Source organism: Melopsittacus undulatus, chromosome 4, assembly GCF_012275295.1.
Source record: "Melopsittacus undulatus isolate bMelUnd1 chromosome 4, bMelUnd1.mat.Z, whole genome shotgun sequence".
NCBI classification, from domain to species: Eukaryota; Metazoa; Chordata; class Aves; order Psittaciformes; family Psittaculidae; genus Melopsittacus; species Melopsittacus undulatus.
In genome coordinates this window covers 3,847,388-3,865,162 of record NC_047530.1, presented here as the reverse complement: position 1 = coordinate 3,865,162, position 17,775 = coordinate 3,847,388, and the positions used below count along the sequence as shown (strand labels likewise).

General features: G+C 40.1%; 1 protein-coding gene across 2 annotated transcripts in view; it reads left to right on the top strand.

The window, feature by feature from the left end:
* Nucleotides 1-16,823, top strand: part of LOC101875912 (liprin-alpha-1) — a 65,344-nt gene extending 48,521 nt beyond the window's left edge. The window contains exons 23-30 of one of the 2 annotated variants that reach the window (XM_034061644.1): nucleotides 391-417; nucleotides 2,100-2,275; nucleotides 2,361-2,458; nucleotides 9,098-9,273; nucleotides 9,841-9,909; nucleotides 11,682-11,847; nucleotides 13,069-13,139; nucleotides 14,456-16,823. In XM_034061644.1, the coding sequence (XP_033917535.1) occupies nucleotides 391-417; nucleotides 2,100-2,275; nucleotides 2,361-2,458; nucleotides 9,098-9,273; nucleotides 9,841-9,909; nucleotides 11,682-11,847; nucleotides 13,069-13,127 (771 nt within the window). In that variant the 3' untranslated portion in view covers nucleotides 13,128-13,139; nucleotides 14,456-16,823. The remainder of the gene's footprint in view (nucleotides 1-390; nucleotides 418-2,099; nucleotides 2,276-2,360; nucleotides 2,459-9,097; nucleotides 9,274-9,840; nucleotides 9,910-11,681; nucleotides 11,848-13,068; nucleotides 13,140-14,455) is intronic. The other variant, XM_031053547.2, reaches the window with a different exon arrangement.
* The last annotated feature ends 952 nt before the right edge of the window (nucleotides 16,824-17,775 follow it).

Genomic DNA, 17,775 nt, shown 5'->3' with positions numbered 1-17,775 from the left:
TGCATTAAAATTCTGCGTCATTGCTTCTTCTAATGACTAACCTTATAACCTGCATCTTGATAATGTTTTCCAGAAGAGGGGAAAAGAAATCAGCATTGATCAGATTGTAAACAACACTGTAAAATGAAGCTCTGATTTGATTTCTAGGCAGTTGAATCATTTGTGCAGAAATCTTTTCTCTCCACAAAACTTTAATCAGTAGATGGCTTTTGCAACTTCTCATATGAAAATGAGTGCCATATATATATTTACAATGCATGATGCTTGCTTTATCTGGATGGTGTGGAATGCAGTAGACTTAGTTTTGCAGTGCACCTCTAACTTGGATCTCCGTACTAAACTTAAATACTAATATGTATGTGTTCTTTTGCTTTTCTAACCACGTAACAGGAAGATGAGGAGGGAAGCTGGGCTCAGGTTGGAAACTTTATGTAATATTACAGATTATACATCAACTGTCATAATAATTAGAGCATGAAAGAATCTGTTTTTCTTTTATAGCAGTTTTGTTTAGTGATGTGGTGTGGCTTGGGAATTGGGATGGGGGAAACTACAGGCTTATTTCTGTATAAGACGTAGCTGGAAGAGGCACTTTTATATTGATTTAAATATTTCAGTGTTCTTCCAGTATTTGGTGATTCATCCTTTAAACTCTGTAAAATACTTTGTTACATAGTACATCATAAAAAGCTATGTATAAGGGGTTTTAATAATAGGATTGTTAAGAGGGAAGAATATTTAGAAGTCTTACAACTAGTTTTCCAAAATACTTATCTAGCTGATGAATTTTACCAAAACCTAGTTATTCTTTCTTAAGAAGCATTGTTGTATTTCATGTATTGAACATACAAGATCAGGTTTTAAAATGATTTCATGACATAAAGTGCGGAAGAGTTTTGTTGGGAGCTAGTTCTAGGAAGCCAGAAGTCCAATAGGAGTATCTGCTCTGTGCAAATGTCCGGGCTCAACACAGCCACCATCACAGGTGTGCTACCAGACATACTGAACCTACATAGTTAAGCAGATTTCTGTGCACTAATTGTGTAATTCTCCTTGATTAATTGTTTTCCCTGAAAGTGGTGACAAATCCTAATTGTATTATCAGGCATTAATATAGTTGAGTGTTTTGTACAGGGATATAAACAAAACACAGGATTTGCCTGTGACCCATATCTTTGGTATAGTGTAGTCTCCTCTTGCTTGGCTGCTCTCCAGCTTAAACCTGTTTAAGTCCCATTAACTACATCTCAGATACTCATTTGCAGATTGTTAATGATAACTGTCATAGCTGGTTTCCCTGTTACAAGAGTAACACGCACTTTCAGCCTGCTACCTAGTGATGACTTGGAGAAATGCATTTCTATATGGCCTTGCTCCTTTCCAGAAGATGCTTCCTCTAGAGGAGAAATAAAGCTTTTGACTTCTAATTGCACAGTAAAAATGAATTATTACCTTTTAAATTCTGAGGGAAAAAGGAGCTCTTGGGTTTTGTTGCTCCAGGAATGATTTAATGCATAGCAACAAACTTATTTTTAGAGGTTTTCCCAGAAAATGCCTGGTGATTTCCAGGTCAAAAATGCAGTGAGATAAATATATATATATTTTTACTTATTATTTTTAGGATAAGGAGCAGGATTTAGAATCGCCTGTTCTTCAGCAGTGGCTTTTTATCACTTTCTGAAGATAAAACCCCCCACAATTATTTTTTTTGATCTCTTGCATTTATATGGTAATGTGACAAATAAAATACCCTCTCCCTCCCCCCCTGTTTTCAAGAGACACTATTTTCAGCATCTAAAAGTGAAGTGCTGGGACTCTTGCTATCAAAATGGGGTAGATCAGTCTATTTTTATTAGCTTTTGCATATTCATACTCTTCAACATGAAATTTAAGGAAATTTTACTTGGTCTGAGTATCTAAACTTGCTTTTCTTCATCTGAATAACTTCTTTAGACAACATGTATTTTGCTTTGCATACCTTTAGAAGCTAAGAACTAAATATGCATAGTTTAACTTTTATTTCTGTCAAGTTTTATGACACAGCTTTTCTCTTTTACTTCCCATTTTAATAAGCTTATTCCTTCATTTCTTAAAAATAGACGTTAGCATACGGTGATATGAACCATGAGTGGATTGGCAACGAATGGCTCCCTAGTCTGGGGCTCCCTCAGTATCGCAGCTATTTCATGGAGTGTCTTGTTGATGCTCGAATGCTGGATCACTTAACTAAGAAAGATCTGCGTGGGCAGCTTAAAATGGTGGACAGCTTTCACAGGTCAGTAGGCTTAAACTGGTGGCTTAACTTACAGTAAATGTTTCCCTTATCTCTAAATGCTTTCTTTGTTTCCTTTTCTAAACAGAAACAGTTTTCAGTGTGGAATTATGTGCCTACGAAGATTGAATTATGATCGGAAAGAACTTGAAAGGAAAAGAGAAGAAAGCCAGAAGGAAATCAAGGGTTAGTGCATTGACCTTGGTCTGATTCGAATGTGTTTTCACTGGTCTGCTTCAAAAATCTATTTACAAAATACCAAGTCCTAAACACAGGATATGGGTCTGGATGCGGGGCTCAAGCAGCAGATCACAAAACACATCGCTAAATCCCTTGTGCAGGGATGTGCTACAAAATGCAGGCATTTTTCAAACTCTCACTGCTTTGAAGCTTGAAACAAAACTAAATGTTTTAGGAAAATGAGGGGTTTGAAAATGTTTTTTTTTCCTTTTGTGCGAGTGTTTTTGGGTCTTTTTGTATTTACATGATTTTTATTATTGCTTGTGGCTGCTGATTTCTATTACCCAGCACTTGGAAAAAGTACTGAGGTGATGTAGGTGTTTATAACTTCCAGATTCAGAATTATTATGGAACAAGAGATAGGGAAAAAGAAAAAGTAGGATGGAAATTCACAGTATTTTGTAAGACTTCCCATAGAAATTCTGCCCCCTGCCTTATATCAGCACACTCTTCTGACATCTTAAACTAAAACATTAGGTTACCTTGAACCCAGTTTGCTTAGAAGGCCTTATGCCTGCACTTCCCCATTCCTTTTAAAGTGTTGGTACCTTTTGGTGGTTATTCTACTAATTGTGCCGGAGAACATTCCCAAGAGTCACAACTAACTGGCATGAAACAAGCCTGTGTTGTGACTGGTAGGCTATTTTTAGCCTCTGAAATGGTTAGACTGTATTTATTGCCTATAAGGAATTGCTCCTTGGAACATGTAACTCTTAAATTCCTCCTTGGAATTGCTTGGGGAAAATGCTTGTTGACACATGCCAGGAACATGCTGAGGATCATTACAGCAGTTCAGTTGGTATAGACATTCCTGAGTAGTGTAAAAACCCTACTTGTAAGGACATATTTGTTGTTTGACATTTGGGCTGAACCTGTAAATGCTGCTTTGTAATGTTTTATCCTTTAAAACATTTAAAAGATGAGACTATTGATTGCTGAATTGTGACAGTATAAAATGCCTTCTGGCAAACTTCTAATATATTTAGTTGCCACTTATAATTTATGATTGTGTAAAAGTATAGTTGTATGCATTATTAAATTGAACACCTTCAGAACTTAAAGATAGATTAGGTTACAAAACTAATAAATAATGAAGCTTTAAACAGTAATAACTAAAGCTCTCTGATCAAATCCAGTACTGAAGTGCATGAGAAGCTGCTATAAGATTTTCTTTTGAGCAGTATAATTTTTAATCTGCTTTGGGTGACATCCAAGTGCCTAAGTGGCTGTATAAATAGAAGAGGCTGTATTTACCAGCTGCATGAATGCTATGCCCAGCTGAACTTCACATAACTGTGACTAGCCTCTGCCTAGGCAGAGGAGATTGAGTGAGGACTGTTCTTTCTGGGTACAAGGAAAACTACTGTATGGAAAGAATCATAGAATGGTTTGGGTTGGGAGGCACTTTAAAGCTCATCCAGATCCAACCATGGGCATGAGCAGGGACACCTTTCACTAGAGCAGATTGATCCAAGCCCTGTCACAGAATCCCAGAATCCCAAGGGTTGGAAGGTACCTCAAAATATCATCTAGTCCAACCCCCCTGCAAGAGCAGGGTAACCTAGAGTACATCACACAGGAACTTGTCTAGGCAGGCCTTGAATATCTCCAACATAGAAGACTCCACAACCTCCCTGGGCAACCTATTCCAGTGCTCTGTCACTCTTACAGTAAAGAAGTTCTTCCTGATGTTAACATGGAACCTCCTGTGCTCCAGTTTACACCCATTGCCCCTTGTCCTACCACTGGATATCACTGAAAAAAGCCTAGCTCCATCATCCTGACACCCACCCTTTACATATTTGTAAACACTGATGAGGTCACCCCTCAGTCTCCTCCAAGCTAAAGAGACCCAGCTCCCTCAGCCTCTCCTCATAAGGGAGGTGTTCCACTCCCTTCATCATCTTTGTGGCTCTGCACTGGACTGTTTCAAGCAATTCCCTGTCCTTCTTGAACTGAGGGGCCCAACTGGATGCAATATTCCAGATGCAGCCTCACCAAGGCAGAGTAGAGGGGGAGGAGAACCTCCCTTGCCCTACTCACCACACCCTTTCTAATGCACCCTAGGATGCCATTTGCCTTCTTGTCCACAAGGGCACATTGCTGGCTCATGGTCATCCTCCTATCTACCAGGACCCCCAGGTCCCTTTCCCCTTCACTCCTTTCCAGCAGGTCAACCCCCAGCCTGTACTGGTACATGGGGTTGTTCTTCCCCAGATGCAAGACTCTACACTTGCTCTTGTTGAATTTTATCAAGTTTCTCCCTGCCCAACTCTCCAGCCTGTCCAGGTCTTGCTGAATGGCAACACAGCCTTCTGGTGTGTCAGCCACTCCTCCCAGTTCAGTGTCATCAGTGAACTTGCTGAGGGTACACTCAGTTCCCTCATCCAGGTCGTTGATGAAAATATTAAACAGCACTGGTCCCAGCACTGACCCCTGAGGGACTCCACTAGTCACAGACCTCCAGCTGGATTCTGCCCCATTGACCACAACTCTCTGCCTTCTTCCTTTCAACAAGTTCTTGATCCACCTCACTACCTGATTGTCAAGCCCACACTTCCTTAGCTTATCTATGAGGATGCTGTGGGAGACAGTATCAAATGCCTTATTGAAATCAAGAAAAACCACATCTACCACTCTACCATCATCCCTCCACCTAGTCACTTCCTCATAGAAGGCTATAAGGTTGGTCAAACATGACTTCCCCCTGGTAAAACCATGTTGGCTGTTCTTAATGACCCCCTCATGTCTAGAGATGGCATCAAGAATAAGTTGTTCCATCACCTTTCCAGGGACGGAGGTAAGGCTGACCGGTCTATAATTACTTGGGTCCTCCTTCTTGCCCTTCTTATAGACTGGTGTGACATTTGCCATCCTCCAAATCCTCAGGCACCTCTCCCATTTCCCACGACTTACCAAAGATGATGGAGAGTGGCCTAGCAATGACCTCTGCCAGCTCCCTCAGCACCCGTGGGTGCATTCCATCTGGACCCATCGATTTATAGATGTCCAGATTGCATAGCTGATCCCTAACCCAATCCTCATCTACCAAAGCAAACTCCTCCTTTGTCTTGACTCCTTCTGGGGCTATAGGAATCTGGGGCCCCCGGGGAGAGTCTGCAGGAGTAAAGACAGAGGCAAAGAAGGCATTCAGCACCTCTGCCTTCTTTATATCCTCTGTCTCCAGGGCACCCACCTCGTTCAGCAGTGGGCCTATATTGCCTCTTGTGTTAGTTTTATTTGCTATATATTTGAAGAAGCCGTTTTTATTGTCCTTAACCCAACTAGCAAGATTAAGTTCCAAGGAGGCCTTAGCTGTCCTAATTGCCTCCCTACATCCTCTAACAACTGTTCTATATTCCTCCAAGTGCCCAGCTCCTCCTTCTGTAATCCATAGATTCTCTTTTTCCACATGAGTTTGCCCAGCAGCTCCTTGTTTAACCACGCTGGTCTCCTAGATCCCTTACTTGATTTCCTACCCACTGGGACACTCTGATCTTGAGCTTGGAAGAAGTGGTCCTTGAGTGCTGACCAACTATCATGAGCCCCTTTACCACCTAGTACCCTTTCCCATGAGACTTCCCTTAGCAGTTGATTGAAGAGGCCAATGTTGGCCCTTCAGAAATCCAGAACTGTGGCCTTGCTAGGTATTGTATTCCTCCCACACAGGATCCTAAACTCCACCATCTCATGGTCACTGCAGCCAAGGCTGCCATTGACCATCACCACTTCAACCAGACCCTCCTTGTTGGTGAGTACTAAATCTAGCAGCGCTCCTCTCCTAGTTGGTTTGCCCACCATTTGCATCTGGAGGAACCTCCTAGACTGTAAATGATTAGCTGTGTGAGTCTTCCAGCAAATACCGGGGTAGTTAAAATCCACCATGAGGACCAAGGCACGTAGTCGCAAGGCTGCTTTCAGTTGCTTGTAGAAAGCCTCATCAACTCCTTCGTCCTGATCAGGAGGTCTATAATAGACTCCCGCAACTGTATCACCCATACCAGTCTGCCCCTTAATTCGTACCCACAGACATTCCACTTGCTCCTCATCTGCCCCTGGACAGAACTCAACACATTCTAGTCGCTCTCTCACATAAAGAGCAACTCCACCACCTCGCTTTGCTGACCTATCTTTCCTAAAAAGCCATCCATGAGCACATTCCAGTCATGTGAGCTGTCCCACCATGTCTCTGTAATTGCCACCACATCATAACCTTTAGACTGCACACAGACTTCTAACTCCTCCTGTTTATTCCCCATGCTGCATGCATTGGTGTACAGGCATTTCAGGGAGCAAGCAGAGCACGCTGATGGCACCCTCGGGAGGCAGGAGGCCTTCTGGTCTTCATTAATACTAGACCAATGCCCCACTAATTCAAACCCAGCTACAACTCCAGCGCACTTTGAATCTAACCTGAAGCTCTGTGAGTGAGCTCTGCTAACTCTTGTCCTAGTACCTTTTTCCCCTGCAGGACAGGATCTAAACAACTATCCTTTCCCACAAATGAAACAATGGATTGATAGTCCTCCCTAGTCTGCCATCCATCAAGCCCTAGCATGTTTCTCTTGGGCTTGTCCCTAACAGGCCTAGTTAAATCCCCTCCCCACTTCATATCTAGTTTAAAGCCCTGTCAATAAGCCCTGCTAACTCCTGCCCCAGAACCCTTTTCCCCCTCTGGGACTGGTGTGTCCCACCTGCCACCAGCAAACCAGGTGTCTCGTACAGCAGCCCATGATTGAAAAACCCAAAACCTTGCCTTTGGCACCAGTCACGTAGCCATACAGTAATCTGCAGACTCTTCTTATTTATCTCTTCACTCTTGCTTGTAACAGGTATGGAGGCAAACACCACTTGCACTCCAGACCCTTTAACCAGCCGTCCCAGGGCCCTGAAGTCTCTCTACATTGCCCTCCTTGTAATAATTTCATCACTGCCAACCTGAAAACCCAGCAGCAGATAGTAGTCAGAGGGCTGCGCCAGATCAGAGAGTTTCTTTTTAACATCTCTAATTCGAGCCTCAGGTAGGCAGCAGACTTCCCTGTGGGATGGATCCGGTCGACAAATGGGCACTTCTGTTCCCCTCAGAAGGGAGTCACCCACCACAATTACTCTTTTCTTCTTGGTTGGGGAAGTTCTAAGGCATGGGGGTGAGTGACAAGCCCTAGGTGACTCACTAGATAGATCTACCCCTCCATCTCCATTTACCTGGCCCTCTAGTTCCAAGACCTCATACCTGTTCTTCAAGGGCAGCTGGGAGGGAGGAAGGGATTGTGAGGGTTTTCGCTTACCTCTCCGAGGAGGGACCTCCCTCCATACATCCTTGTCCCTTAAGTTCCCTCCTGTCTGATGGTAGGAGGGAAGGGGATCCATCACTTGTTCAACCACTTCCCTCTCTCCTTGCCTTGAGGTGTGGCTCCACTAATCTATTTCACTTTCGTGTTCTCTGATGGCTCTCAACTTTTCTACCTCCTCCCTCAGTTCAACCACCTGCCTGAGCAGATCATTTCTGTGCTCACAGTGAACACAAGCAGTGTCACTGGCTCCCTCCAATACAAGTGCCAGGCTCAGGCATTCACTGCAGCCAGAGACCTGCACGGCCACATGTCTGCAGGAAGGCTCAGTCTGGATACCCACATTATTCCTCGCTACAGCTTTTGATCGTGTTGTGACCATGATCTATCTGGTCGATTGATCCATCTATGTCTCTCCACACAAACAAGCACTCCTTCCCCTCCTGAGCTCCAGGCGAGTCCTCTTGATGAGGCGGTTATCCCGAGCGAACTGCCTTGTCCCACTCTGTTTGCCGTGCTCCCTGGGCAGGTCTTTAACCACTCAGGGCTGGTGTTAAACCACCCCCAGTGAGTCAGCTCCTCGTGTAGGCTGAGCAGCTGGCTCCTGGGCAAGTCCTGTTGAGGACTTTGAGCCTCCCTCCTCGGTGGCTCTTGTCGCTCTGAGGTGAGGCTCCTGGATGCTGATCTCCCCCAGCTCCGCTCCAGTGTTGCAGGTGTCCCCTCTCAAGCAACTCACCTCGGCAACTGACCAAGAATGGTCAATGATGGCCAATGATGGCCGGTTTTCAGTCCAGCTTGGCCTTGAACACTGCCAGGGATGAGGCAGCCACAGCTTCTCTGGGCACCCTGTGCCAGCGCCTCAGCACCCTCACAGGGAAGAACATCCTAATATCTAATCTAAATCTCTGCTCTTTCAGTTTAAAGCCATTCCTCTTTGTCCTATCATTGCATGCCCTTGTAAAAAGTCCCTTTCCAGATTTCTTGTAAGCTTCTTTTAGGTATTGGAAGACTGTTACAATGATCTAACATGATCTGAGTCATGGAGTCTAATCATGGAGTTTGGTTGCCAATTCAGAGCCCTTTGTGCACACCAAAAAGGCAGGGGCAGATTAGATCACAACATAATTAAATAACAAAACTCCTTGGGGGCTACTGCTTAACAGCATTTATGACTGTGTGTTTGTAAAAATCAGTCCCAACATGAGCATAGAGATCAGAAAAGGACTGTGGGGTTTTCGTTCAGGGAAGTTGTATTCTATGATTCTAATTTGGGTAACTCTTTTTTTCTCTGTAGATGTCCTTGTCTGGAGCAATGAAAGAATGATCCATTGGGTAGTGTCCATTGGTCTTAAAGAATACGCAAATAACCTTGTGGAGAGCGGAGTTCATGGTGCTCTTGTGGCCTTAGATGAATCATTTGATTACAATGCATTAGCTCTCCTATTACAAATACCCACACAAAACACACAGGTAAGCAGGAAGTAGTTACTTTATGGCTGATGGGATTTTTGTCCTCTCTGTGAGGTTAAAAATGGAACTGAGGGGGTTTTTTGCTTAGCTGATGGCATGTCTTTCTATTTTCAGCTCTGGGAACTTTAGAAATGGGAAGTTATCCGTTATCCTATAAGATAAAAACAAAGGACTGTGCTTTTCTTACTGTTTCCTGAGTGTTAATAACAATTCTGGTTGATAAATTTCCTTTAACAGAAGATACTGTTTGAATATTTTCCCTGTCATCACATTAACGTAGAACTCATCAGTTTTGTTGTTTGCTGGTTTTTGTTCTGAAATAAGGAAGTTTGAACCAGAAATCATGAACTTTGTCCCAACTAAGGGAAGGCAGAGAGCTGTTTAAGCCTTCCTTAAATTTTTAATAAGTTATGAATTAAATAGTAACTTTTCAAGTACTGAGTATGTTTATTAAACTGATAAGGTAATAAACAATGTGGGTTGTAGTAAGTTTTAAGAATTACTATAGGCTACTAATTGCTAGTCTTTTGATTTCCATTTCCATTTCTTTTATACTATAAACTTCAGGCTCGTGCTGTTCTGGAGAGGGAATTTAATAACCTTCTTGCTGTGGGCACTGACAGAAGACTTGATGAAGTAAGTTACTTGAGCTGTTGACCTGTTTTATGATCCTGAGATCTTATCAGAACTGCTAAGTGAAAGAATTCAGCTTGAACCTCTTTAAGCTATTCACAAAGTAGTAACAGAAACCTTAAATTGTAATTCTTTGTCTTCAAGAGTTTCTGAATGTGCCAGGCTTTGTGTATTTAGGTAAGATGACTTTAAATATGACAGCATTGAGATTTGCTTACAGGGTTAATAATTAATAGGAACACTTTGTGCTGAATCTTCTTTTTCTATCTAAAATGTGGTAAAACTAATGTGATGCAGGTGGACAAGCTGTAACAAACTAGTTGTGAGACTTTCTTCCTAGACCTGTGAACCTGTAGCATAAAGGAGAGTGTATTACATCTTTAACCTTTTCAGTTACCAATGCTGTAACTCCATGAACAGTTACGTGCTGGTGTTAATTCCCCAAGAGAACCTTAACTCTGTGCTACCTCTCCTCTGGTTCTCATGTGGTAGCACATACAGGCAGAAGTGGTTCAGATTAAGTGGCAAAACCCTAATGTGGTTAACTAGATCAGGGAACCAGACCATTTATCTCAAACATACATGAGAGTATGAGGAAGAGGACAGGGAAAGAGTGAAAGTGCTGGCATGAATGGCTTTTAGATCAAGTGAGGTGAAGCATACTCCAGTATGTTTATGAAGGAGGCTTCTAGGACAGACCTTAATTGGTTTTGTGTTCATCTTTTGCCAAATAGATTTGTTGTTGGCCTTCTGTAGCACATCCTGACAGCTCTCTTCTCAGCACGCATCTCTAGTAGATAGAGATGTAGCTTTTACTAACATCATCAGAAAGCAGCTTAATAGTTTTCTAAGGTACTTTTCCTTAAGTGATTTCAAACTGCAAGAGAAGGAGCTTTGAGGGAACTGATGTTTGCTCTGCTCTAGCATCACAGGGTGGTTTGATCACAGCAATCTCTTTAAATAATGTGGATACTTGTCTCCTTGTTCTACAAGGAGATAAAATTGGGTAAAATGCCATTTAAAGGATTGAGCTATTTCTAAGGGTGAAGTTGGCAAATGGAGATGCATGATGGGTATATTTGCATTGTCACAATACCTTTACTCTCAAAGACACTTTTTGGAAGTGGGACTTAGTGTTCTATTTAATAATTGCTCTATTATATTTTTGATGTGGAATATTACTTCAAAGATGCAGAAGCATTAATGGGCAGAAAATGCATGTGGGTAATTACATATTAAGTTTACCCAGGTGCTTAAGCAAAAGACTTCAGAGCAATATAATATTTATTACACTTCCTTATTCCCCCCCCCACTTCCTGCAATCTGTGGCATGAGAAAGCACAACAGTGGTATCATTATCCCTGTAAGTCAGAACTGAAGGTTAAAAGTAATTGTTCAGATTAGGCCTCTATTTGTAAGTAAAAGCGGCTTTGGGAACACTATCTGCTCTGCTCTACTCCTCATATCCCCGAAGAATGAGTGATGTGACACTTAGGAATAACTGCAAATCATGACATGCAGACATTTGAAGTACAAAAGGTTTTCCTCAGTGTGCTGGGCCCATGAATTTCCATAGTTATTGAGCTGAAGAGCTAACACTAGCAAATGAACACAAATTGGTGCAGATTAAGACCTCTGCTGCTGTTGCACCTGAACTGTTCTTCACATTAGCTCATCCAGTGGTGATACATTTACTTAAGGTTGTCATTAATCCTTTTAATGTCAATAACAATCCTACTTTTTTGAATCACTAATGATGTTTATCAATGTAACAGGATGATGATAAGAGCTTTAGGAGAGCACCTTCATGGAGAAAGAAGTTCAGACCAAAGGACATAAGAGGTTTAGCTGCTGGATCAGCAGAGACTCTTCCTGCAAATTTCAGAGTTACAACCTCGATGTCTTCACCCTCTATGCAGCCAAAGAAGATGCAGATTGATGGTACTGATTTTGTATTATTTTAAGCATGATGTGTTTGTTTTGCTTGAGATTACAGGGGAATTATGTTCAAATTACCTTTTTGCTGCGTAAAAGCATCTGCCTTGTGCATGGTTGTATATATAACATTGTGTTTAACCACAGGGTGCTTTATCATTTCAGGAAGTTCTACTAAATGTGGAGTTTCTTTTTGACTTCATTGGAATAATAAATTGAGAACGATAGTTAAAAATACATTTATTTTAATCTAGGAAAATAAAATGACGTTTTAGTAGAAGTCTTTTAATCATGTGATGTGTAGTTTCCTAAGTAGCAGCAATTAGACCAATGTAAGTCCCACTTCTGAAATGCAGTAAAATGCATTCAACAGTGATGTGACTAAACTGCCTTGGATAACTTTGAGGTTAGTAAAACTTGAATAAAAGTCCCTCCTGCAGTGGACACTTAAGTACTGATCATACTTGAAGCCACTACTTCCTTCATTGCTGTGTACTTAGTGATCTGTATATGTGCCTGCGCAGAGATATGCATTAAACCCCCCCAAAACCCAGCAGGAGGTGGAAGTTGATCAATGGTCACATGAGTTATCTTGTCTGTTTAAAACCAGTCTCTTTAGTATGATATGAATAAACTTTTACATGAACTTGCTTTACAAAACACAAGTAAAAATAAGTGGAAAATGAGTTTAATTGGAACAGACAGGGTAAGAACTTCAGCATAACCTGAGACTTGTTTCAGGTTCTGAAAACTATTTATAAGTAAAGCTTAGAGAAGCAAGCTGTGCATCTGATGTTACTCTCTAAAATGTGAGATGCTTTAAGTTAGCACTATCAATAGCACAAAAAGTTTTCCAGAATTTGTGGAAAATGCTGTCAATGAAAAGAAGCAAAGTATTTACCGTCTGAACTCCCTTTCTTCCTATGAGATATATATATTAAAAAGGCAAAACAGAAAAATATATAAACTATATAAAGTAGAAAATAAATCACTTGTAGAATTACCTTTGCCTGGTTTTGTGTGCTAGCTGGCAGGCAGACATGCTTAGAATTCCTTTTGTTAGCCACTGAACTACAAGTGGTTAACATAGGAACTGTAAAATACATTCTGCTTTTCTAACTTGTAACCTTAGTGCCATAGCTGTAATCACATTGCTGTGATGGGTTGTTTTTGAAAACTAACATGCATGCTGTGTTCTGCATGTCTTCCCGTGCGTCTGGAAAATAGGCAGTGTATCAGGAACACAAAGATTGGATTCTGCTACAGTAAGGACCTACTCCTGTTAAAGCCTTCTCCTGGTGAGTAAAGTTGATAGGTATAATGGTAAACCAGCTGTTAATGAAGTAAAATGTCAGGTATTTTAATACAGTGAATTTACACACTTCAAACTGGTTTCAAGTTTTCCACGTAGATTGTTACATTGAAAACTTGTAGCTTATTTGCTACAAGGAGAACTGTGAGTGTTTAAATATTTACTTTTGTAAACATTATTTTGAGGGGTTTTTTGAACAGCTTCAGAAAGGACCCATGATAAACAGCTATGTAGAAAGCGTTGAAACCAAAGGTTGGGTGGAACAGCTTGTGAAAGTGGGGAGGAGGAAAGGGAACTAAATTAGGCATAGAAAGAATTTATTGTGTGACATTGCAGTTGATTTTATTGATCTTTTGGAGTCCTTGGTCAAAGTTACCCCGCTACAGCATGTTTCAATACTGAATTGTTATAGGGGTAATTCCATAGTTGTCCAATTCTTGGATTCACTATGGTTGCTTAGGCTGGCTGGCTGGATTTAGCTACCTGCAGCCTAAGTTTGGGTAACTGTGAGCAGTGCTGACACCAAGGAGCCTGATAACACAAGGTAGCACAAGATACATGTATTTTGGCTTATGAAAGATATAATTACTCCAGGATTTGATGCAGCATCTCTGCTGTATTTTCTCATGGAGCATTATTTCTCTCATTTTGCAAAGAAGCCTGGAAACGAAACCTTTTATTTTTAAACTATATTGGATTTTTTAAGAAGTTAAAATCTTGCCCTCATTAGCTGGTATTTTCCATGAGCTATAAATTGCCTGTCTCTTCCGCTTACAGCTTCTTTCCTTTCCTCTCACCAGCAATATCTCTAGCAGCTCATGTACTGAAGTACACAAGTTCTGAACCTTTTTGCATATACAAGTTTAGCTCTAAAGAGCTCTTATGTATGAAGTGTTGAGAAGGGAAACTCTTGCACATAGCAACTGGGATCATGTGGCTCTGTCAGTTCATAATCTCATCTCAGAGGCTATCTTAAATTCCTTTTAGTTTCAAGACACTGAAGTTTGGAAGTCTTTCCGTCCCCCAAATTCACCCCAGTGTTACAGGGTTTTCTATAGTCAGATGACATAGAATAAAAATCTAGGGAGGGGAAATACTTGATCTCAAGTGATTTACTTTTTGCATTGCAACTGAAGGTATCAGAAGACAATAAAACTGTATTCATCATGGCATGGCAATAATTCAGTGCATGTCTGCTTCACTGCAGAGCTGTTTGTGACAAACTTGGAATGAAATGTGTTTAAATACCTGCTAATGGATTATTTTGTCTTCTTTTGTGTGTTTTTTGTTTCTTTTTTACAGTTTACCCACACTATTTCTACCGGTGATATGCAGCATTTTGAACATTTGGAACCCTTAACCTGTTAATACTTGTTAAATGGACACTTTGAGATATTTTATTACAGAGTTTTTAATTAGCAAATAAATTCATGAGTACTATAGAGAAAATATTTTAGAATCTAAATGTTTCTTATATTTATGTGACTTCTCATTTATATAGTTACTTACTTTTTTCTGTTTCTATTCAGTCTACAAATCAAATCATTGCTGATTTTTTTATTCTAAGTTTAGTCTTTCCAACTGAATGTACTGTAATGCTTGTATGTATATGCCCCTATAAGTAATATAGGGTTTTTGTAAATTATGCAGTTACTGTAATTATCATTGTTTTTTAATAATGAAACTGAAGGTGAAAAGGATTTTAATACCTTTGTAAAAGTATCATGACACCAAGCAGTATATATTTTGTCTTTTTGAACTGTTAGCTTAGCTCTGAAAACAAGTCCAGCTTTTTTTCAGGTAAGCCTATGTTGTCGTTGGAGGTATGGTACATGATGGTTCTTCTTTTCAGAACTGTACCTTTCCACAAAGAGGATTTGTCAAGTCGTGGAAATTTGTCTTTATTTAAAATGTAACTTGTTTTAAAAGCTGGGAGGAACTATTAACACTACGGGACACATTTTAGAAGTGATTGACTCGGTCATAACACTCTCTGCTGTACTTGTGTAGTGTATCTTCATGGTGACTGAAGACAAGCCATAAACCAAGGACTCTTTGTTTTTATTTTTCCTTAACTGAGGAAGATAGACTTTATAATAATTCCTGATCATAATCCACAGGTCACAGAGAGTTTTTGTCCTAGATCTTTTTGATTTAAAACACTTGTGGAAAGATGCTCTTGACACTAGTTTTAATGGACCAATCCTTGGAGCACTGCAGTTTCTTGTCAATGAGTAGTGAAAGATGAAGGTACAAGGGGCTGAAAACTAAAGCAGTGCAACTTCTAATAAAGGCCTTACTTTTCTTATGTAAGTCATCATTTGTGTTTTGTAAACTTCTGAAGAGTTGTCTGGACTTTAATGTTGATGGCTGTAGCCATTTTGGACTGTATTGAGTAGAAAATGTATCCAACACTTGTAAATGGCATATTAAAAAGCCAGCAAGAATCTGTTCAGACGGTGCATTATTTATTATGCAACAGTATATATAGCATGTCTTTTATTCTTGTTTGTTTTCCACTTTTAACTCGCTTGTAAAACTGAAATCCATTGTTACTGTTCTGTTTTTTCTATTAATCTTTTGTGTATTTTCAGATTATGTAACAATATGTACAGTCTACTTTTGAACTATTTTTATCACAGTATTATTTATTGCTTTCTTTCAATAAAGTACTGATGCATTTTCCACTGCCAATAAAACACTATTGAAAAGCTGAGATCTAATTGTATGCAGGCAGATACTTTTTCAGTGAGTGGATATTGTCAATAAAGCATCTTAATGATTGTTTGCTGCCCTGTAGATCTTGTTTCTCTCTAGTAGAGAAATATTCCATTAGATGTGACATTTTCTTTGGAATTGTTTAAGCTCATGTGTGTTAATCACTTTTTGAAAACCACTTTTCCAAAGAAAACCGCTCTATTGCCTACTTCTACTTGTAGTTAGAGCTATTATTTACTATTAAAACTATCACACAACTTCAGTGTGTTCAGGTCCACATGATGAAGATTAAAGTACTGTTCTATATAGGAGCAACAGTTGTTTTGTTAATAAAATGAGATTATGACCATAGTGATACTGGGGGAGAAACATAGGAGTCAAGGGAACCGGTACAAAATTGGGTCACAATAGGGCTGCTTTTGTCAATTTTAATATATTTGTAAACCATTTCTTGTATAGAAAAGAAGACAGAAGGATAAAGTCACAGCATAATGGAAGCAGTAGAGAAGCATATTTCATCATGTCCTCTAGATCAACAGCAGGATGTGGAATGCATGGAATGGAGAAACATTGTGATTGATGCTTTAAACATTGTTCGATAACCATCTCTGTTTGTCTAGCTTGTCTGTATGAGTTGCTATCTATCTGATCATTTGCAGTCGCTTTTTATATTCTCAGAGAATCTATCTTTCTAGAAAAAGCTAAAATGAAACTGCAGAAGGAGATCCTGACTCGCTGTTAAGCAAAAGGTTGCATTGACGTTTCTGGTCTCTGATGTGATAGTAGGTGTTCGAAGTCATGTATTGTTGCTTCTCGAGAGTGAAAACGATGCGGAATAGACTTGTAAAATGTGAAAAGAAAATATGTTTATTATTTTAAGGCTGTAAAACCTTAACTGTTATGGAACAATGGAATTGATATGAGAGCTAGAATAAATGAGTGAAATAGAAAAGCTTTCACGAACTGGCAAAATGGTGTGTTGACTTCCTTCTGAATTATATAGCAAAGTTTTATCTTGAGAGAAATGTGGAAAACCACTTCTGGCCCAGTTTTAATAAACTCCCCTCCCTCCTGGAAAAAGAAACATGCAAATGCATGTGTAGAAGGCATATGGGTGTGTTACAGTAATGTTTAAATAAAGGTTAGTTAAATATAACTTCTTGTAAATTGCCAAATGTCTTTAGTTGGAAAGAGAGCTATCAAAGTATGTATTCAAACTGCAATGAGGAGGTGGTAGAATTATCTCGACTTTAAACTTGTGATTTTTTGCGTGTTCAGAGGGCAGGGGAATCTCAAAACAGATGTTATAACTTATTCATCTTTCAAGCTTGATGCTGTTGCAGTGTTTCATGGACAGTAGTGTGTTATCGTGCCAAAACTCAGAGCAGAGATCATGGGAAGTAGTTCAAAGCAGAACGTGAGCTTGGAACTGGGTAGACCTAAACTGGCCTTAAACTCGCATTAATTTTCAGGTAAATAAGAACTGACCCACAGTTATGTTTGAGAGCGATCTTTTCCTTGAAACTAAAGAGTTGCTTTGCCTTTAAAAAGGACATGAATTTTCACTTCCTGGTCATGCCATTTTCATGGTTGTGCTTTAGGTGCACTGCTTACCCTTAAGGCTGTATATCTTACCAAGTTCATTTTTGAAGTCATTTTTGCCAAAAAGGCAGTTTAGTCTCATGTAAGTAGCAGCATTTTGTGGGTTTATATGGCATGGACGAGAGGTGACACAAATGTGGTTGGTGTTTCTTCCTGTAATCAGGACAGGGGAAGACTCCCCAGTATCAGAAATAATGGCAAAAGGAATGAGTTTCTCTGACCCTGCATTCTCCTCTAGCAGAATTAAGTTTACTCTTACCCTTTATATGTGCCATACTCAATTTATCCTTAATGCAGAAAAA